Source organism: Triticum aestivum, chromosome 3A (assembly GCF_018294505.1).
Source record: "Triticum aestivum cultivar Chinese Spring chromosome 3A, IWGSC CS RefSeq v2.1, whole genome shotgun sequence".
Lineage (NCBI taxonomy): Eukaryota > Viridiplantae > Streptophyta > Magnoliopsida > Poales > Poaceae > Triticum > Triticum aestivum.
The window spans coordinates 490,126,109-490,147,684 of record NC_057800.1 but is presented as its reverse complement, the minus strand read 5'-3'; the positions used below and the strand labels follow the sequence as shown (position 1 = coordinate 490,147,684).

Below are 21,576 nucleotides of genomic sequence, written 5' to 3'. Positions count from 1 at the left end.
ATTTTCTTTATCCTTGGCTATAAGCAAAGTAATCTTATATACTAACTTATTTTTTTTAACATGCAAGCGTGCCACATAACCATATAATTATGGATGAGACAATAAGACCCACCTAAACATGCAACCATGCATGAGAAAAGACTCACCACCACACGCAACCATGTATGTAAAAAGACTCACCACCACATACAATTATGCATAATCAAATATAATAAATCTAATGAATTTCTAATTTTGATTCACATTTTATTAATCTAAATATTGATATTATGCATTCATTGAAATATATTGCAATTGATTCCCGCAGCAACTCGCGGGGCATCATCTAGTTGCTTAAAGAAATATGGCCGCTTTGATTAAAAGAATTTGTAAAGAAAATTTTCATTTGATTGAAATCCTGTACATAGGATTTTTTTCTTGGGATTCATTTGTACTGGATTTCGTAAGAAAATTTTCATCCACTCCAATCTTGTGTGAATATTCCTATGTTTTCTGAGCTCAATCAAACATACATGCAATCCCTTAGCATTGAAGATGGCATACTCGGTAAGAAAAAAGAAAAAAATATTGAAGATGTCCGCCTTCCGCATTTATGGCCGCAGACTAGTCTTTCTGTCCGCGGATGGATGTTGTGTCCGATTTACGGGTCAGCATTGCAGCCTTTACATCATATCCCCGCGTTTTATATATGAGAGCCTTTTCACGGTTGATGCATCATCTCACTAAACCATACAGAAACTGTAGTTGTCAGTCCAAAGAAGGACATCAGAAACAAGAGGCTGTTTCCGGTAAGCCAACTTTTCTGGATGGGAGAAGAGAGAACTGGCCCTCCAGTATCGAACAACATCTTTTGTTGTCCTTTTCCGTGTACAAAGAATTATGGATGACTTTTTTAATCATCCTTTCATGTTTTCCTAATTAATGGTATTATATTAAGTACGTAACAATAGTCGAAGTTCAGAAAGAAAAATCTTAAGCAAATCAAATGGATTTGACAGAAGGATAACTAATACTCGCATAATTACATCTGTAGAAAAACGTTGCATGTAGTCCTGAAACCGTACGAAGCCATGACCTTTAACTCTGTCTACTAACTCAATGAGACAACCACTAACGAACCCGTACAAATCCATAAAGGCGCTGGCACATAATCGATCAAACGAAGAGGCCTATATAATCAAGCTCGACGGAGCCCAGCCACAGCTTGTTGCCGTTCTGCTCCGCCACCTCGCTGAGCGTCACGCCCCTGGCGGCCGTCAGCTCCTCGACCTCCACGCCGTCGGCGCCGAGACGGACGCCGACCAAGTGCTTCACCGGAGCCGCCGTCGCGTTGAGCCGCGCCTTCTCCTGGTTGAGCGCCACCCAGAAACCGCCCTGCCCGTCGCGCCTCACGTTGTCCGGGTACCCCGGCAGGTCGGCGAAGAGCTCGTACTGCCCGGCCTTGGGCCCCTTGAGCCAGTACCGGAACGCCTGGCACGGCACCGTGTGCGCCACCACCAGGTGCGTCCTGTCGCGGCTGAGCGCGACGCCGTTCGGGTACGGCAGCTCCGCCTTGAGCACCGTGACGAGCTCCGTGCGCGCGTCGTACTTGAGCAGGCGGCCGGTCGCGTCGGCGTTCATGATGATCTCCGTGTTGAACCTGCACGCACATAAACATTGGTTCGTCATCTCCGGGGTTCATGCTACAAACGATTTTTAAGGCGTGATCTGGCGTGTGCGGTACCTCCGGGGGTAGTTGGCGCTGCTGTCGGTGAAGTAGACATCGCCGGTCGCCTGATCAACGTCGAGGCCGTTGAGGAAGTGGAAGGGGATGCCGTTCGCCTCCGTCGCTAGCACCTGGGCTTCGCCGCCTTCCGGGCCGACCTTCATGAGCCCCAAGTAGGCGTCGGCGATGTAGAGCTCGCCGGTCTTCCTGTTGAACCGGACACCCAGCGGCCGCCCGCATATGCTCTCCTTTTGTTCCGACGGCACCCCAGAATCCGAGCACAGAGGAATTTTCCTACACACGTCCCACATGCCACACGTAACCTAAATTTTAGATCGCGGTCGATCCTAAGAAAAAAAACACGATTTTGAGCTTTTAATTACACTGACCTGTAGTTGGCATTGTAAGCGAATGTGGTCCAGCCGGCGGCGCTCCCGCCCCACCTGAGAACGCGCCCGTCGGAGACGCCGGTGTAGACCCCGTCCTTGCCGGCGAACGCGAGGCTCTCGGCGCCGCTGACGCCGTCGGGCAGCGGCAGACGGTAGCTCCACCGCGTGTCCGTCGTCTTGACCTGCTGCGCCGACGCGAGGGAAACGAGGCAGGCAAGCACGACGAGCACCGCCGCCAAGTTGCGCCCCATCGTCATAGTCCTCGAAAGTTTTCCTCTATGGGAAGTCGTAGCGCTCACCTCCATGCCTTTTATGGGAGGCCACGACCCATGGATCAGATCAGACCAGAGACACGGTAGTAATCCTACACCAACTCCACGTAAAATCCCACACGAACTGTAAGTAAAACCGTGACGAACTGTAAGTAAAACCGTGACGTGACGTGACGGGCTGCCCCCGTACGTCCGACCGAGCCCGTTTCGTTTGTGGTCTCTGCTGAGTTCGACCCGAACCCGACCGGTTCAGGTATTGTTCGCCTCGGTCCACCCACACCCACTCCAACCTTGGCTACCACTAACCCAAGTAGTCTGGGGTCCGGGCCAGCCACGCCCGACCGAGGAGCTGGCTGTCGCGGCCGCATCGGGGCCGTCCATCGCGCAGGGGCGGACCCGAAACCCACCACGGCGACAAAACCACCACCCTGCACTCGCGAAATGGGTCGCGGCTCGCAACCCACGCCTCGTCGGCCCCGGCTCCGATCTGCTAAGCCCCCACCGGATCGGGTTGCGGGTCCCCTCCCCGCGACCCATCACCGCCGCTCGCCGCCGGCCGCCGCCGACGAGGTCAGTCTCCCGCCCTACGCTCTCTACACCTCCGCCTCCTCCGTCTTAGCGGGTCCGCTTACCCGAGCCAGAAACGCTAGCTGTAGCTGAGAACCCATTTCCTGGAGCTCGAGCATGGGGGGCGGGAGTAGGACCCGACCCCTCCGGGCTTCGATTAGTCCCTGGAGTCCCGAGATCGCTTGCTTGCCACGGCTGATTGCGTCGTGGTTTTGGGGATTGGGTCTTCGGACGGGGTAGGTGAAGGGGATTTAGTGAAAGGAGGTCCTTCGGTCCATGGTAGCTTTCAGCACTTCGCGAAATTTTAGCCGTCATGTAGTGTGAGTATGCGCTTAACGCATGAGCAATCGTTAAGTTGGAAAGAGGAATTTTTATTCGGACAGTAACTGGGAAGTCATCATCCATTGATATTGTTTCCCAGTTCGTCAGGGGGGGTGTCCAAACCCTTCTTTGACCTTTTGTTTCTGCAAAAGAGCGAAACATGGAGCCATTTCCTTAAACTTCGTATTGGATCAAAATGTGTAGTACTATCCACTATCGACTGTTCTCATGATACTTCTTCTTTGGACCTGCTGCAGTGAGTAAGCCTACACGGGATACCATGCTGGCACCGGCAGCGATGGAAGTGCCGATTGATGGCACGGTGAGCACCACGCTCGCGTCTGTGAACGCGGTGCACAATCCACGGGCACGCAAGTTGCGGTCAGCTGTTTGGCAGGACTTCACCAAGGAGCGCCGTGCCGACGGCAATTGTGTTGCTATCTGTAACCATTGCAAGAAGCAGCTCACAGCAACCAGCCGGTCAGGCACCACACACCTGCGCAACCACCTTGCGATATGCACCACCACCTCTACACGCCGTGCTGGTAAGGGTCGGAAGCTGATTGTACGCCGTATTCTCCACAACAAAACATCCACTGGGCAGCCTGGCGATGGACATGCCTCTGGTGAGGACAATGACAATGATAGCACACACTTTGATCAAGAACTCAGCCGGCACGACCTTGCCCGTATGATTGTCCAGCATGGCTACCGGTTCTCCATAGTGGATGATCTGGGGTTTCGAAAGTTCGTCAAGAATCTCCAGCCACAGTTTAGCATGGTCTCATATGACATAGTGAGAGCTGATAGCATGGCAATTTATGAAAGTGAGAGGCTGAAGCTGCAGGATGTGCTCCTCAAAACCCCTTGTCGGGTTAGCATGTCAGTTGATATGTGGCGATCGAGTACACAGATGGACTACTTGTGTTTGACCTGCCACTACATTGATCATTCCGGCGATGAATGGAAACTTAGGAAAAAAATTCTTAACTTTGTGCATGTCGAGGAACATTTTACAGCCAATCAGATTGCCAATCTCATTCTGGAGAAGTTGCAACAGTGGGGTATTGAAAGGAAGGTAGCTTCTGTTGTGCTAGACAATTGCACCAATGGTGACATTGTTGCCGCAGAACTTCTCAGAGTTATGCAGCCTAGGAGACTTCTCCTATTAAACGGAAATTTGTTCCATGTGCGCTCTTGTGCACATATTCTGAATCTCACAGTTGAAGAAAGCTTGGAACAGACATCTGACATAATTAATAGAGTCCGTGAGATGATTCAGAATGTCAAGTTCTCACAAGAAAGGCTTCAAAAGTTTCTAGATACCGCAAAGCTGCTGCAGATTGACCAAAAACTGTTAGTTCTTGATTCTCCGAACAACTGGCCTTCCACTTACTTAATGTTTGATTCTGCATGCTATTATCACGATGTGCTTGTGCGCCTTGCAGAACAGGAAGCTAATTACGCTGCTTTCTTGACCGCTAAGGAGTGGGCTGATGTGAAAGCCCTCACTGAAATACTTGACGCGCTCAATAATACAATGGAGAAGTTTCCAGTGGAAATCCCAACCGCTAACCTATATTTCAATGACATGTGTGAGATCCAGGTTCTTTTGAACACCTGGCGCAATAGTCCATCTCCTGTTGTTGCACAAGTGGCTGGCCGAATGCTGAAAAAATTTGAGGGATACTGGGATCTTACTAGGCCAGTAATGGCATTTGCATCCATACTGGATCCTCGGTACAAGATGAAGTCAATTGAGTATTTTTTTCAGCTGATTTATGGAAATGACCAATTTACAGCAAAGGCAACAATAGAAGCCATCAAGCAAAGCTTTACCAGCCTGTGCAATGAGTATGAGCATTCAGCAGATTCATTGAAGAATCCAGCTGTTCTCTTCTACGCTGGAAACAGTAGTTCTTGCATGAGCTCTGTGTACAACACTGGAAATGACTCTAAGACCTTCTCTCGCATCACATTATCAGATGCCCGACGGGGACTTGATCAGTATATTCAGGAGTCATCGTCAGGCCAGTCCTTCAAGTCTGACTTGGACTTGTATCTTGAGGAAGCTGTCTATCGTCAAAAAGAAGGGAATCAAGATAATTTTGACATCCTTGGATGGTGGAAGTCTTTTGCGGCAAAGTATCCTGTCCTTTCTCAAATGGCCCGTGATATTCTTGCTATCCCTGTATCTATCATCCCACTGGACAGTGAAGCCCGGGTGCTGAATGAGTATCTCAGTACTATGGACCCTTCAACGGTTGAGGGATTGGTCTGCGCGCAAGATTGGTTACGTGCAGACACAGAAGGTATCACTGAGTCTTACAGATATATTTATGAACTTAGTTTTACTCTTGTAAATACTCATGTGCACTTACCAATGATTGGTTTCCTGTGTGTTTCTACAGTTGCTAATTCAGATGGCCATGCAGATGATAAAGTGCCACGTGGCGACGAACTTATTGTGGCACCGAATTAGGTGAGTATATTGGGAGCAACTAGTTTCAACTTATTTTGTTTCTTTATCTCACCCCCCTTGAATTACTAAGTCATTTTGATTTTTGACCCATACCACTAATTCAACTTGAAATGTTCCCACTTTAGGTCATAATGCACAGGCCCGCATGCTAGTGACACTAAGCACAAACTTGTGTTTTTTTTACCAGAAAGTGGAACTTGCACTTTTGCTGTTGTGTAAAACGAAACGGGCCTCCTTTTCCTTGTGAGCTTCTCCTATAAGTAATCTTATAATTAAATGGAACTGGTATTTGTATTGTATGGATTGCCTAGTATGTGTTTTGGACAGTTGGTGTAAACAGATTATCTGTTTGTTTGCAAATACTAGTGATAAACTAATTGTGTATATAGCATGTATTTTCCTTCTTATTCTGCGTGGTGAGCTCAAATTGATACAATAGTAATTCTACCAGGATGCGACTTTTGCCATGCAGCTGACCGATTACTTAAATTACACTAGGGCTATAAATCACAGACGTTGAAGACTAAAATTTAGATGTACTATATACACACACATATCAGCATACATATGCGTACTTGTGCATTTTTATCCACCATAGTACAACTCTTGCACGTATAACTAATTACCACCATAATGGTAATGCTTTAGACCTGTGCATTTTGCTTTGTCCATCCGGAGTGACACCAAGATTAATCATTGTGGCTCTGTTTCTCCTGTTAGCTTGAAATTTCATGATCCATCAAATAAACAAAAAGATGTTTTGTGGCGTTTTACTTTCTCGAGCCACCTAGATTATATAAAAGCTGACCAATTTGACTTGTCCGCAGTTATTTCATCTGTGATGAAGGCGTTTGGAGAAGAACGGAGGTACAAGAATGGCATCTATCCATGCCCCTGTCCAGGAAGCAGCAACTTAATCATGTAAATGTATCATCTTAGTTCTAAACGTGTTGCCCCCCAAATGAAGGCTAACATGGCGCAGCCATCTCGTGCCATTTTTAGACAGTTTGGTCGGTGTAATGTGACTGCATTCTTGACTGGGTGTGTATCCTGCTGCTCAGCAAAGCTATTTGCAGACGTCCCCGGAGCCTCGGACATGCCCTGGAATGCTTGGAGTGGACAATATTGTGCATCGAGCATTTGGAAAGTAATGCCAAAACTTAGGACCCTGGTAATTGTCACACGTCAGATACGAGCGTATGGCAAATCAAAGGATGTCAACTTTAGTTGACAAGCATGACAACTTCGTGCTTAAGTTTATTTTTGACAGAAACTTGCTGTCTGTTGCTGGAATTTGTCAACCTTGCATGACTGAAATTGCCACCGAAAGACGTCAGGGCCATTTGGGAAAACTTACCGTGAGCTCTACAAAGCACCTCAATCGTAGCCAGAGTAGGGTTGGCAAAGAGCTCTACAAAGCACCTGAATTGTAGCCAGAGTAGGGTTGGCAAGAGGACTGTGGTGTTCACCTCAAGAGTCAAGACTTATTACAGTTTGGCTTATTTTCAGACTCGACGAGTCCCACTCTGGTACAGTTGAAGGCGCTGCTGAAGACTACTCCTAGATGGCAAGATACACGGACAGGGCAAAAACGACAAATATGACTTGTGCTCGAAATCAATTCACAAACAGAATTGTTTTTTTTTAATCGCTCCGTAGACCCTTTCGTGTAACGCCCGATAGCCGGGCGCCACGCTACATTGTGCAACGTTTGACTAACACGCGCTACATACCTGGCCATCGTCACATCCTAGACTGCCTGAAAATTGCTAAGTTAGTGTGCAACGCTTGAGAGCTGGGCGCTACACTATATAGTGTAGTGCCTAGGCATTGCACTAGTGTCTGCTTCATCTTGTAGTGGCAAATAGTGTAGCCACTAGGCGCTACACCGTATAGTGCAGCACCTAACTCTCAGGTGTTGCACATTGAGAGCAATTTCAATGTGGCGATCCATTTTGTCCGTTTGGGTCATCCGGACAAAAAACTTAGCTCAACGGGGCGACCTAAACGGACACGCATGTCCGCCTGCTGTCCGTTTGTCATCCACCCCGACCTAAACTGAGCCCAAATTTGGGCCATAAATGGGTCTACGACAGACAAAAGCGGGCGCTCCTCTCGTCTGCTCTCGTCCGCTGCTACCCTCCCGTGTCCGCCCTGGTCCTACTAGTCAGCGACACAGCACGAGCCACTTGACCGAAAACTGCAGCGAGATCCCCACCCAGCCAAGCGCCGCCACGAGCTGCCGTCCTCGACGGCGAGGGCTCTGCCTCCTCCGTCGTCCTCGCCGGCGAGGCCTCTGGTCACTGGCCATGCCACCGCCGCTCATCGCCGCGCACCGGGGAGATCTCCGCCGCCCGCCGCGCTCACTAGGAAGACCTCCGCAGCCGCAGCCCCGTCACGAGCTCCGGTCGCCGTGGAGCTCCTGCATTGCATCGAGCGGCACGTCTGGCCCCCTCTGCCGACCGCGTGCCCCGCAGCTCGCCGCGACCACTCGCCCCGCCCGCCCGCCACGCCGCTCGCCGCGCCTGCTCGCCCAGCTCGCAGTCGAGGCCACCGGCACAAGCCGCCGCGGTGCTCGCCGTCGCGCTTGAAGGCCATGGCGGCGGCGGTCGAGCACGGACGTCGGCCATGGCGGAGCAATTCCTCTGCGCCAGATCCGGTGAGGAAGAAGGGAGGAGGAGGGGGGCGAGCCCGCGCCTGGGGCCGGCGGCGGCGGCGCTGGGCCGGGGCACATGCCCGTCGTCCGGCTCGCTTGGTGGTGCTGTTGTTGTGCGCTTGCCTGTCCGCTTTGGGTCTCTTCTGCGTTGGGTGCATCGCGTGTCCGCCCCAAGTCCGCTAGGCGGACAGATGACCCATATGGACGAAAAACTGATAGAATCCGTGTCCGTTTGGGTCTCAGCGTTGGAGTTGCTCTGACTTAACAATTTTCAAGCAGTTCAGGATGTGACGATTGGCTATCGGACGCTACACAAAAGGGTCAGCAGTGTGAATTTTTTTTAGCCAACAATTCAGTTTGTGAATTGATTTCGACCGGTGAGTTTTGCGCACGAACAGTGGCACAGTGCATACTTCCATCCCCAAATGCAGGGCATCGCCGGATCGGCACGCGACCCTCCGTCACCCGTGCTGACAGACGCAGCACCCCCGGCGGTCGAGCACGCCCCAGCATGGGCACCGGCATGGCATGCATGCCGCGGCCCGAGCACGCGCGAACAGCGACAGTGACGAACGAAACATTCGCACGGCGCGGCGCGACCACACCACGCGGGACCATGGATTCGAACAGAATAAAGCGGCAGCACGAACAGTAGAGTAGATAGAAATTCAAAGAATAGGCAAGGCTTAGCTGGCCAGTTACTGATTACACCTCTACCTGAAAACTGAAACGTATACCATCTGGATGGTAGTAATTGTCTTCTGACGTTACGCAAAAGAATATGAGTACTATGTATACGCTCCCGGACCAATACGGCTTCATTCCCGACTTCTCCTCCCCCCCTCGCCCCGCGATCGAGCAGGGCTTCACCACCGGCGGGCGCCCGGCTCCTCCGAGTGATCAACGTGGACCTGGCACCTGCAGACCAGGAGAGGATTAAAATCTCTTGTCAATTGGGATAACAAAATTACGCTGCAGAAAGACGCCATTCACAATAGCCAACCCCATGATTTTTATTTATTTATTTTGCAGGAAAACCCCATGAATTATCCTACGCATCTCTAGAAGCTAGGGCCCAAAGTGTTTGTTGATATGGACACATGCAGAGAGAATAAAGTTTTATTTTATGGTTTGTCGTCGGCCCATAAGCTTATAAGCTTGTATAAAGGTCAATCATAAGCCTAAGGACAAGTTCAGTTTTGCAAATATGTACAATTAAGCGCTAAGGGCAGGTTTCCTTTTTCTCTCAGAATACCCATAAGCATGTGCATCATCACATTAGAGAAGAAGCGGCAAAGAAGCCGAGGTTTTCTTTTTCACAATATGGCTGCAAAGCTAGGTTTGTGTGTGTTTAGTTTTCCGTTTTTTTCTTCAAAAAACGGGCTCTCCATGGAACCAGGGAGCAAGAAATCCACACCTTGGGTGCCACATCTTTGCATGTGTAAAGAAATTTAGTTGAAGAGAAGTGACTATGGCATCTAAGGAAATCCTAAATATCCGAGTAGTTTTTTTTTGCGGCTTTCTGAGTAGTTTTGTTGATATACACTAAAATATCAGTGCTGTTACTCCACAAGCTCATTGTGCAATGATCTTCTAGGAAGTGAGGAAATGAGTTCATACTTCTAAAAACAATCAGGATTCTTAGAAAAACCTAAAATAAATAAATAAATACAGCAAACAGATTGCTTTAAAGTGAGTTGATGGCTATGGTCCTAACAGTAGGGCAGGCAAATCATGTATATATGAAAAAGTAAAAGATGAGTAGTTGAAACAGGAGCCACATAAATATATAAGTTTGCACTTTTTAGCATTTCAATGCTATAACAAAGTAAAAGACAAAAATGACATGCATAGGCTGGTCAGGGGAAAATGTGGTGTCTTCACGTTGCAATGAGATGCCAAGAGGAATTTCTATAGTCTTAAGTCTACATAATAACAATTGCAACACAAGTATGAGCCTTTTGTCTTCGTGTTTCTTTTGAAAAATATTTGTCATATTTCTTATTTGAAGCAGTCTTCTTGTTTACTGTGTTTTATGTTTTGAGAGAAAAACACATGTTCACCTTTTGGGAAAAGATAAAATGATCAGTGCTAGAAGACAGTAGAGACATATGACTTTCTAATGCAACGCCTACCTGATACTACATCAATCATAAACTCCATCCTGATCATATTAGTAAAGTCGCCCCACAGTTACTGGAAGTCTACTTAAACAAACAGTGATGGGAACAATAAAATTAGTAAAAACAAGCAAATAATTTTATTCTATGTTTGAATGGTGAGAAATTTTAAGATGGTCCCAATTAATGTGAGCCATTCATTTTTTGCAATCCAAACCAACCCTACTACTCACTACGACACGAAGAGGGAGTAACTTTTGGGTCGCGGCCAAATATTTGGTTTTTGTTTATGGTTGCGTTTCTTTTGGCATGCCATGTATCTTTTCCAATTCTAATTGGTTTTTCTACATACCCATAATGTCAAAAGGGTGCACAATAAGGCCCTCTTGCCACAAGGCAATGCATATCACAAAGGGGATGAGACATTTCACTGTCGCCTAAAATATAACTTATCGAGGTGCAATAACCTTTATTCGCCTACACTAGCAGTCAGTGGCTCAAGAAAAGAGCTAGATTTTGACCCTAATGGCTAAGGAGTATGTTTCTGTTAACTAATATAAATAAATCGCCTGATATTTAGGTAAAGAGAGACCACCCGAGGGCATATATACTGATGAAAGCATCAAAGCACTAAAATAAATCCATGCTAGAAGAATCATGACCTAACTCCAAAATCTCCGCCTAACTATGAAATGAACGATTCAAGAGATAAGTAATGCTGAAGTTTTTCTACTTGTGTTCTTTGATACTCCTTTTGCTCCGTATGTAGCACATAGTGGAATCTCTAAAAAGACTTATATTTATTTCGCAACATGAAACGTTAGAGTTACCAAGCGCTAAACTACCACACACCAGTGAGATGTGTGAAGTACTCGTAGTAGTACTAGCCTAGTACGAGTGCAGTAAGACGAAATGTAAGTCCACCAAACGGTACTATGGTCCGACTGGAGGCTCATCAAAGATGATGATTAAACCAATTAGTGACCTCAAGTTCTCGCATGCTGGATCTAATCATCTGGACTACCTTATGTGTAGCCAAATACTACTTCGGTACATTGTTTCATGAAGTTTGAACCATATTGGACAGGCAAATTCAGCCGTCTAGCTAATATACGTGGAAATGTACTTTCGAGGATGATACTGATTCAGCGCTGCTGGAAACAGCAACTAGGAACCAAATCTATACGATGAAAATCTAGAACTAGCACCCGCCAAAAAAAATATCTAGAACTAGCACCTGCAGCCCGTTCTAAAAATGTATCTTGCGCATGCCTATGCTCTGTTTGTATGTTGTGCTACTTCGCCACAAGGGCAACTCACAAGCTCAAGAACAGCGAGGAAGCAAGTAGAACACACACACACACACACACACACACACACACACACACACACAGAGAGAGAGAGAGAGAGAGAGAGAGAGCACGGCCTCACCTTCTCCTCCGCGTCCACCTGGTGCTTCCGAGGAGGCCATGGAGGCCTGGGGGGAGGTTGGTCGGCCCCATCCGCGTCCATTGCTCGCTTGGTTGGGAGCTAGAGTGTTGTAGCCGGTGGTGCTCTTTGAGGGGAGGGAGGGAGCGAGGAAGAAGGGAGGGAGCAAAGCAAGCCGGCAAGGCAAGGGGTGGGGCTGCGTGTCTCCCAAAGAAAAGAAAGGAAGCAGAGTTAAGGCTAAGCAGAGAGCAGAGCAGCCCACTCCGTTTGGTTTTGAATGAAGAGGAGAGAGAGAAGGCGCGCGGAGCAGAGAAGGCAGTGGCAGAGAGGCAAAAGGAGGGGAGGGAGCAAATGAGCAATGGCTGTCAGCTGTTTCCCCTGCTTTTTCTCTTGTCCGCGCAGGGCTCACTGCTCCTGGCACAGCAGCCCGCGTACACGTACAGAGCGGCCCCCTGCATGCAATGCATGTCTGTTTCTCTCTCTCTTTCTGACTGTGCGGGTGTCTACTACGATGTCCATAGCTCTGCTGCGAAAGCAATCTCTCGCTGGGAGTGGGCCACCGTGCCGAAGCCCCGCTAGTTTCAGCTAGTACGCACTGCTCGTGCTAGGCCTCCCTCACATGTCATCCAGAGTCGAGACTCGAAACCCTCAGCGGCATGCCATTGCCAGCCGTGGAGAGAGCTTCGATCCGTGTAGGTTTTCTTGTTTAGATTAAGAAAAGGTACTACTAATAGCAAGGGTGATCAACGTTACGCCGTGCTTTTCGGTTTTCACGAAGCCTTTTTTCAGGACTGATGCCAGGGGCTTTCTACCATCCGCTCAAGCGAGAATGAGTTTTTCACCGTCTTGTCTCGGGCACTGGCCGTCGCGCGTGCGTGTTTGCGAGGTGTGAAGATGTTTTTCCTTTCTTTTGAGAAGAGAAGCGGAAGAGCAGCAGCCAGCCAGCCAGCCGGCGAGTCTTTTCTTGCTTAAGCTCGCGCTCTCTTTCTCTCACTCTCTCTTCTGTTCCCTGGCGGCATGGCCGCAGATGGCGTCTGCGCCGCCCTCTGCTTTGCTTGCTTGCTTTTATCGTGTGGGTCTGTCTGGCTGGCTCGGGACACGGGAAAAAGTCGTGGCGGGAGGGACGGAAACGCTGTTGGAACTTGGGAGGAGAGGCGAGGCGAGGCGAGGGGCCCGAATCCCTATAGATTGCCAAAGATTTGGGTATGCATGCAGCATGCTCTCTCTTTAATGCTCTTTCCAACTCAGGTCTAGGCCGGCCAGCCTGGCTCTGCTGGGTTGCCACTTCTTTGGGGTTCCTAGACAAACTATACGGATAGCGAGAAAAACATTTTTAGATGTTTCTTTTTGAGCGAATATGTGGCTGTGGTTCTCAGGGGGAGTGCCTAGTGAAGCATTAGGGCATCTCCAACAGTGACTCATAAATTTTTTTCCGCATCCGATCACAGATAAGGTTGGTCATAATGGGGAGTAACTTATACTAGTGTCATGCATATGACACTAGTCTAAGTTGCTATCTTCATAGTGCAAAGTAATATAATAGTAGTATCATAGATGACTTCATTTATTAGTTTGTAGACTCATCTTATACTGGAAAACGCTATGTTACAGTAACATATTATGTTACTATTTCTCATTAACTACTTGCCACATAAGCAAAAATTTCTTGAAGTGTGTTATGTTACTCGCTAAGTTACTCCCACTATGACCAGCCTAAGGAGAGGCCAGTTCGGGGACATGGATGTGGTAGACCACCATCGAACACAACCCACATATATTTCAAACATTGTGGAAACAAACTGGACGAAATTTGTACAAACACGATGGATTTCATAAATATCGGACAACATTCATGCAAACACATCCGATTTTCGTTAGGTTCCGAACATTTAGAACAAAAAAACCGTTCCGACCCGACCCTAAACTATCCTACGGCGGCGTCCGGTATCCAAGCCCTTGTCATCCTCCACCCGCCGCCTCCATGACCACCGGCAATAAGACAGAGGAAGTGATGCTGCGGTCTCCAGCGAGGAAGAGTAGAACATGGGAGATGCGTCGGCCCACAAGGGACACAAGGCCCTGCCGCCTCCCGTGCCCTACTCATTCTCGGAGGAGTCCGCGCCCTGTCTGTCGCCTATGGACGTGACGGCCTTGTAGATCGCACGCTGCTCCACGACGAAGTTAGGGTTCGCCGCGGCCAAGGCCGCCACGACCTCCTCGCTCGCGTGCTCGCCGTCGATCTAGCCCTCCGCCAACCGATGCTGCTGTAGGAGGAACAAATTGTACTGTTGTTCCTCCCGCGCCTGCTGGAACGCCGACATAGGCACCAACGCAGGCTGCTCCTCCGTCATGGCAGCGTAGTGCGCCTGCACCTGCTCCATGATGAAGCCGACGTGCACAGGCACAGGCTCCGGTGGGGTGTCGTCGAAGCCCATATTCATCGTGGGGTAATCCTCGAAGTCGGAGACCTCAGGCGAGCTGGCCGGCATACCGACCTCTATCATCTTGGCACGGTGGCTCTGCCAGGTGGCCACAAGGGCGGCCAGCTCGTGCTTCATCGCCATCGATAGGCTATCCCCTAGAGCATTGCCGCCTGCAGTCATGGTGGATGTGATGGAAGTGTCACGCCCCCGATCCAGTCATGCATTAATCATACACGGAAACATGCACGATCAAGATCAGAGACTGACGAGAAGATATCACAACACAACTCGACGACACAAAGGATAAACATAAGTCTTTATATTACAAGCCATGGGCCACGAGGACCCGAATACACAAGTCAACAAGCAAATATTATCTGAGTACAGACATAGTTAGACAAGTTTGCTTTAAGAAGTCTGAGCAAAACAATGCCACTAGATCGAATGGCGAGGCCTCCTGCCTGGGACCTACGGACTACTCCTGGTCGTCGGTCTCTACGTAGTAGGCTCCACTGGCGTAACCTGCATCTGCGGCGCCAACATCTGTTGCAGCAACCGAGTCGAAAGAAAAGGGGAAGCAAAGCAACCGTGAGTACTCATCCAAAGTACTCGCAAGACTTACATCAAATCTATACTACATATGCATTGTTATCAATAAAAGAGGTAGTATATGTGGATTAAACTGCAGAATGTCAGAATAAGGGGGAAGAAGCTAATCTTATCGAATACTACATCTTCTGGCAGCCACCATCTTTAAGTAGTAGAAGAGAGTAGCTGAAATGGTAACAAGTATCATCTTATAGCAATAATCCTACACTGAGATCCTCTCCTCGTCTCCCTGTGAGAGAGCGATCACCGGGTTGTGCCTGTCACTTATCTGGGTGTATTTTATCAAGTATCATGTTTTAGTTGTAAGAGGTTTGAATACAACTCCAAGTCGTCATGTTACCATGGACATGGCTATTGGATGTTTTACAATCATTTTCTAGCAACTTTATATCATTTTTTGGGACTAACCTATCGACATAGTGCCCAATGCCAGTTGCTATTTTTTGCTTGTTTTTTACATCGCAGAAAATCAATACCAAACGGTGTCCAAACACAACGAAACTTTTTGGAGATTTTTTCTGGACCAGAAGACACCCGGTGGGCCAAAGAAGTACCAGAGGGGAGCTCCAAGGAGAGAACAACCCACCAGGGCGCGCTTGGGGGCCCAGGCGCGCCCAGGTGAGTTGTGCCCACCTCGGTGGCCTCCGGCACCGCCTCTTCGCCCTATAAATTCCCAAATATTTCAAAAACCCTAGGGGAGTCGATAATTAGAAGTTTCGTCACCGCAAGCCTCTGTAACCACGAAAAACCAATCTAGACCCCATTCCGACACTCAGCTGGAGGGGGAAATCATCATCGGCGGCCATCTTCATCATCCCGGCCGCCACCATGATGAGGAGGGAGTAGTCCACCCTCGGGGTTGAGGGTTTGTACCAGTAGCTATGTGCTTAATCTCTCTCTCTCTCTCTATGTCTCTCTCTCTTGCTCTCTCTCTCTCCCTCCCTCTCTCTCTCTCTCGTGTTCTTGAGATGTCGCGATCTTGATGTATCGCGGCCTTTGTTAATATAATTAGATCATATGGTGTTTTCCCCTCTCTATCTTGTTGTGATGAATTGAGTTTTCCCTTTGAGATTTTGTTTTAACGGATTGAATATTTTTATGGATTTGAGAGCACTTGATGTATGTCTTGCTATGAATACCCATGGTGACAATGGGATTGATTCACTTGATATGTGTTTTGGCACGGATTCCGGAGGTGACATTGGGGTAATCTATGCATAGGGGTTGATGCACGTTCTCGTCTTTGTTTCTCTGGTAGAAATCTTGGGTCATTCTTTGAGGTTCTTTGTGTTGGATTGAGTATTATGAATCTGAAATTATTTGATGCATATCGTATAATCAACTCACGGATACTCGCGGTGACATTGGAGTATCTAGGTGACATTAGAGTTGGTTGATGTGTACCATATGGTGATATTTTAGTACGAACTCTTGGATAGATCGACCGGAAAGAATAGCTTGGTGTTATTTTAGTACGAACTCTAGGATAGATTGATCGGAAAGAATAGGTTTGAGGTGGTTTCGTACCGTACAAACAATTTCTTCTTATGTTCTCTGCTAGATAGGAACTTTGGAGTGATTCTTCATCACACGTTGAGGGATGGTTATATGATCCAATTATATTAGCATTATTGAGAGATTGCACTAGCGAAAGTACGAACCCTAGGCCTCATTTTCAAGCATTGCAATACCGTTTGTGCTCCGTTTCATCAATTTCTACCTTGCTGTTTTTATTGTACCTATCACAAAAATCAATATCTACTATCACTACTACGCTTTTATTACCATCCCTTCGCCGAACTAGTGCACCTATACAAATTACCATTGTATTTGGTGCGTTGGGGACACAAGTGACTCTTTGTTATTTAATTGCGGGATTGTTTGAGAGAGACCATCTTCATCCTACGCCTCCCACAGATTGATAAAACCTTAGGTCATCCATTTGAGGGAAAATTGCTACTGTCCTACAAAACTCTGTGCTTGGAGGCCCAACACGAGTCTACAAGAACAAGTTGTGTAGTAGACATCATAGGCCAATTAGCCTGCTTATTGGGGTTTTCTATTGCAGACAGTTTCTCAGACAACACCGTGGGCGATGAACTCAAACAACCCACATGGTTTCTAGAAAGTAGGCGTGTTGGATCAATGAAGAATCACACACGATTTCGGCCAAAGAACTGTTTGTGTTAGGCTACCTTGCACAAACGTTTCCACATAAAAAATTGTGTGTGATATACATACAAACGAAAATGTTTTTCTGGGATTCACTGTGTCTGTTGCCTCACCTGATCGCACACGAGCTCATTTTGCCCTTCGTGTGTGACTGGAGGACCTATCCCCGACGGTTTCTGAGTCATGCGGAAAGGACCCCCCCTATCGCCCACATTGGCCAGGTGATACGTCTCCAACGTATCTATAATTATGAAGTATTCATGCCATGTTAACAATAATTTTATATGGTTTTGGTATGATTTTATTAGAACTATCCCGGACTGACATTGTTTTCAGCAGAACTACCGTGGTGCCGTTTTTTGTGCAGAAATAAAAGTTCTCATAATAGGCTGAAAATTTACAGTGAACATTTATGGACCAAAAGAGACCCACGGAGCACCGGAGTTGTGCCAGGGGGTGACCGAGGAGGCCACAAGCCAAGGGGCGCCCCCAGGGCGCGCCCCTGGGGCTAGTGGGGCCCTCGAGTGTCCCCCTGACTTCTTTCCAATGCCAAACACTCTTATATATACAGAAACCTCCGAAAAGAACCCTAGATCGGAAGTTCCGCCACCGCAAGCCTCTATAGCCACGAAAAATCAATCGAATCCCTCTTTGGCACCCTGTTGGAGGGGGTTGCGTGAGCTCTTGAAGAGGTGGACTAGCAGATGTAGGGGATTGTAGGTGTACCGGTCCGCCCGGAGTAGAGAGCAAATGCTTCTGAAAGATTGTGTCTCAGTCATCCGTTTATCAAACACCATGTAGTGCAAGAAATCCAACAGAGGAGATCAAGTCTTTTGGGTAAAAGTGCGCAAACCTCTGCAGAGTGTACAAAGTAATCATGGTTAGCCGTGTCCTCGGTTATGGACATATTGAGTATCTGGTTCGTGGATTATCATATGGATCCCATCACTCTAAATTAATTTGTTGGGTCGATAATTACTTTTAATTGGGATTGAGTTGGAGGAACCTTCTCAATGTTGTTCAACTACCATGATAGTTAAATAAAATATAATCCTTTGTTGTAGGGAAAAAATAGCTTTTCGCAAAACAATACAACCTTAGAGCCTCCACCAGCCATATATGCATGTAGTGATAGTTTTTATCTGTTCATTACTCTCCTGTGTTACATGCCAGCATATTCCATGTGCTGACCTATTTTCGGGCTGCAACGTATCATGTTGCAGACTTTTCAGACGAGGAGTAAGGTTTGCTAGGCCGTGTCATGCCCTCAGCTATGCTGTTGGAGTTGATGGACTCACTTTATCTTCCAAGCCTTCCGCTGTTATCGTATTAGATGGCCTTAAGCCATATTTATTGTAATAAGTTCTCTCTCTCGACATTCGATGTAATAAGTGTGTGATTGCCACTCTGTTATAAATCGTTCGAGTACTGTGTGTGTCAGCATTACCGATCCAGGGATGACACTGAAGCACAAAGACTTGACCGTTTGAGGTCGGGTCGCTACAGACCCGATTCAAAAACATTTTTCCATCAGGACCAACCTGAATAAACTGGTCATTCTTTGGTGTTTCAACAAATTTCAATCGTCCTTTATCAATGGCCGATTTAACTATTTGATGAAACATATTGCAATTCTTGAAATTATGTTTGAATGAATGATGCAACCTACAATACATTCGTCCTTGGATTGATGGCTTGATGTGGTGATCAAGAATTCTAATTTAATTATTTTTCAGTAACAACTCAAATATCTGATCACACATGCTTGAATTGGAGGTAAACCTTTTATTTTCTAGTCGGTCTTGTTGTGAGAACGGATTTGGAACTAAGCACATGAATGGTTCAAATTTGACATCTTGCTATGAATTTTCCTTCACATTCTTTTCTCGAAGACATCAGATAAGATATTATACTAGCATCAATTTCTTCAAAAGAATTTAACCCCGGCTTTAAATTTCTGGAACGAAAATAGTTAGAACACACATGTCTCAATTGAGACCAAGTGTAATGCAAGTAAGAAATAAGAAAAGCTACCCAATTAGATGCGAACTTTAGATAAATCAATGGGGAAAGCCTTGACTACAACAGTAAGCCACTATCGATCTTTATAAATGGCACAATGGGTTAACACATATGCTCTATAGCAATTTTATTGTTAACAAGTAAATTACCCTTCTTCATTGGTCTTTGACAATTACTTATGAGAATTTTTCTAATATATGCATCAACAATAAAGTTGTGACCAAATCTGGAAACATGTAAATTACTTGCTAGACATACCTCTTCAAATATGTTCGGAGAGCATGATGGTGGTGTGACTTGAACAATATCTTGCTCCATCTTTGAATGGCTCCCCAGTGCCTTTTCATCACCCTTTTCTTGATTCCGTGCATCATTACTTTGAAGATCCTTGTGAACCGAACTTTGTTTGGCTACTTATTCTTGTCCTTGGGGCTTGTCAATCTCGGTGGCACAGAACTCATAGGGTAGGAAATAGGTCCCATTAACTTCAGAAAAATCAAGCATGGTCGTTTTTCTATGCTTGCCATGCCTTTTTCTCAATAATGCTTGCCTCCTTGGATTTGATGGACTCGGAGTATATACTACTTGATTCGGTTTTTTCAACCGAAGCACCTCCATATTCCGAATCATCCTTCTTTTCATTGATTCTACCAATAGGAAATGCTTCTTTTATTTGAGCCAATTCTTTTTCTGTTTGTTTCTGGCAGCGAGCGACAAAATTGGCTTTAAGCTTTTTCTCAATTTCAGCCCACTTCGGATATGATTGCCCCCATTGCTTTTATATTCTTTTGGCAATGACACACAGGTGTTGCCAAAACTTTGCAATTGTGCGGGGGGTCTATAATATGATGTAGTACTAGGTGAAGGCATATGCATTGTTGTGAGACCATATTTTTGCTCACCGATTTTATCAATTGGCAAAGATTCATCTTCTTGTAAAACTCTAGCTTTTATGGCATTATAATCAGGAACTAACCCCCTATCATGCTCTTCAAGGAAAAGAACACTAATCTTGTTATTTCGGGCTATATCCCTTTCTAATGTAGCCATTTCTCATTTTGTAAGGGATTGCTCCACAGTACTTTTAGATTCTTTCGGCAATGAGGTGTTGCGAAATTGTGCAATTGCGTAGAAGATGCATTATATGCTACAATATTAGATGATGGCATATACACTCCTGCAATTTTTTTTCTTATTCGCCTATGACCATGAAGGTGCGGAGCCGAATTATGGGCATCTTGAAGGAAATATGCCCTAGAGGCAATGATAAAGTTGTTATTTATATTTCCTTATATCATGATAAATGTTTATTATTCATGCTAGAATTGTATTAACCGGAAACTTAGTACATGTGTGAATACATAGACAAAATGAATGTCACTAGTATGCCTCTAATAGCTCGTTAATCAAAGATGGTTAAGTTTCCTAGCCATGGACAAGAGTTGTCATTTGATGAACGGGATCACATCATTAGAGAATGATGTGATTGACTTGACCCATCCGTTAGCTTAGCACTTTGATCGTTTAGTTTACTGCTATTGCTTTCTCCATAACTTATACATGTTCCTATGACTATTAGATTATGAAACTCCCGAATACTTGAGGAACACTTAGTGTGCTATCAAACGTCACAACGTAACTGGGTGACTATAAAGATGCTCTATAGGTGTCTCCGGTGGTGTTTGTTGAGTCGGCATAGATCCAGATTAGGATCTGTCACTCCGTGTATCAGAGAGGTATCTCTGGGCCCTCTCGGTAATGCACATCACTATAAGCCTTGCAAGCAATGTGACTAATGAGTTAGTTACGGGATGTTGCATTACGGAACGAGTAAAGAGACTTGCTGGTAATGAGATTGAACTAGGTATTGAGATACCAACGATCGAATCTCGGGCAAGTAACATACCGATGACATAGGGAAAAACATATGTTGTTATGCGGTTTGACCGATAAAGATCTTTGTAGAATATGTAGGAACCAATATGAGCATCCAGGTTCCGCTATTGGTTATTGACCGGAGATGAGTCTCGGTCATGTCTACATAGTTCTCGAACTCGTAGCGTCCACACGCTTAACATTCGGTGACGATCAATATTATGAGTTTATGTGTTTTGATGTACCGAAGGTAGTTCGGAGTCCTGGATGTGATCATGGACATGACGAGGAGTCTCGAAATGGTAGAGACATAAAGATTGATATATTGGAAGGCTATGTTTGGACACTGGAATGGTTCCGAATAAGTTCGGGCATTTTCCGGAGTACCGGGAGGTTACCGGAATCCCCCCCCCCCCCCGGGACTCAATGGGCCTTAATGGGCCCTACTAGAGAAAGAGGGCATCATGCAAGTGGTGGGGGCGCCCCTAGGCCCAAACCGAATTGGTTTAGGGTTTGGGGGGCCGCCCCCCTTTCC

General features: G+C 46.6%; 2 protein-coding genes and 1 long non-coding RNA gene across 3 annotated transcripts; 1 reads left to right on the top strand and 2 right to left on the bottom strand.

Moving 5' to 3' along the window:
• Positions 1-1,007: 1,007 nt before the first annotated feature.
• Positions 1,008-2,403, bottom strand: LOC123058478 (protein STRICTOSIDINE SYNTHASE-LIKE 10). The gene is made up of 3 exons (XM_044481196.1): positions 2,095-2,403; positions 1,724-1,999; positions 1,008-1,639 (listed from the first exon to the last, which is right to left on the bottom strand). The coding sequence occupies exons 1-3, from the start codon at positions 2,397-2,399 to the stop codon at positions 1,156-1,158; spliced, it is 1,065 nt and encodes a 354-aa protein (XP_044337131.1). The 5' UTR covers positions 2,400-2,403; the 3' UTR covers positions 1,008-1,155.
• A 314-nt stretch (positions 2,404-2,717) lies between these two features.
• Positions 2,718-7,044, top strand: LOC123061787 (zinc finger BED domain-containing protein RICESLEEPER 2). The gene is made up of 4 exons (XM_044485051.1): positions 2,718-2,936; positions 3,512-5,566; positions 5,666-5,736; positions 6,564-7,044. The coding sequence occupies exons 2-3, from the start codon at positions 3,535-3,537 to the stop codon at positions 5,734-5,736; spliced, it is 2,103 nt and encodes a 700-aa protein (XP_044340986.1). The 5' UTR covers positions 2,718-2,936; positions 3,512-3,534; the 3' UTR covers positions 6,564-7,044.
• A 2,005-nt stretch (positions 7,045-9,049) lies between these two features.
• On the bottom strand, positions 9,050-12,348 carry LOC123061786 (uncharacterized). The gene is made up of 2 exons (XR_006429281.1): positions 11,944-12,348; positions 9,050-9,310 (listed from the first exon to the last, which is right to left on the bottom strand). It is a non-coding gene; the product is annotated as an uncharacterized lncRNA (long non-coding RNA).
• Positions 12,349-21,576: the final 9,228 nt, after the last annotated feature.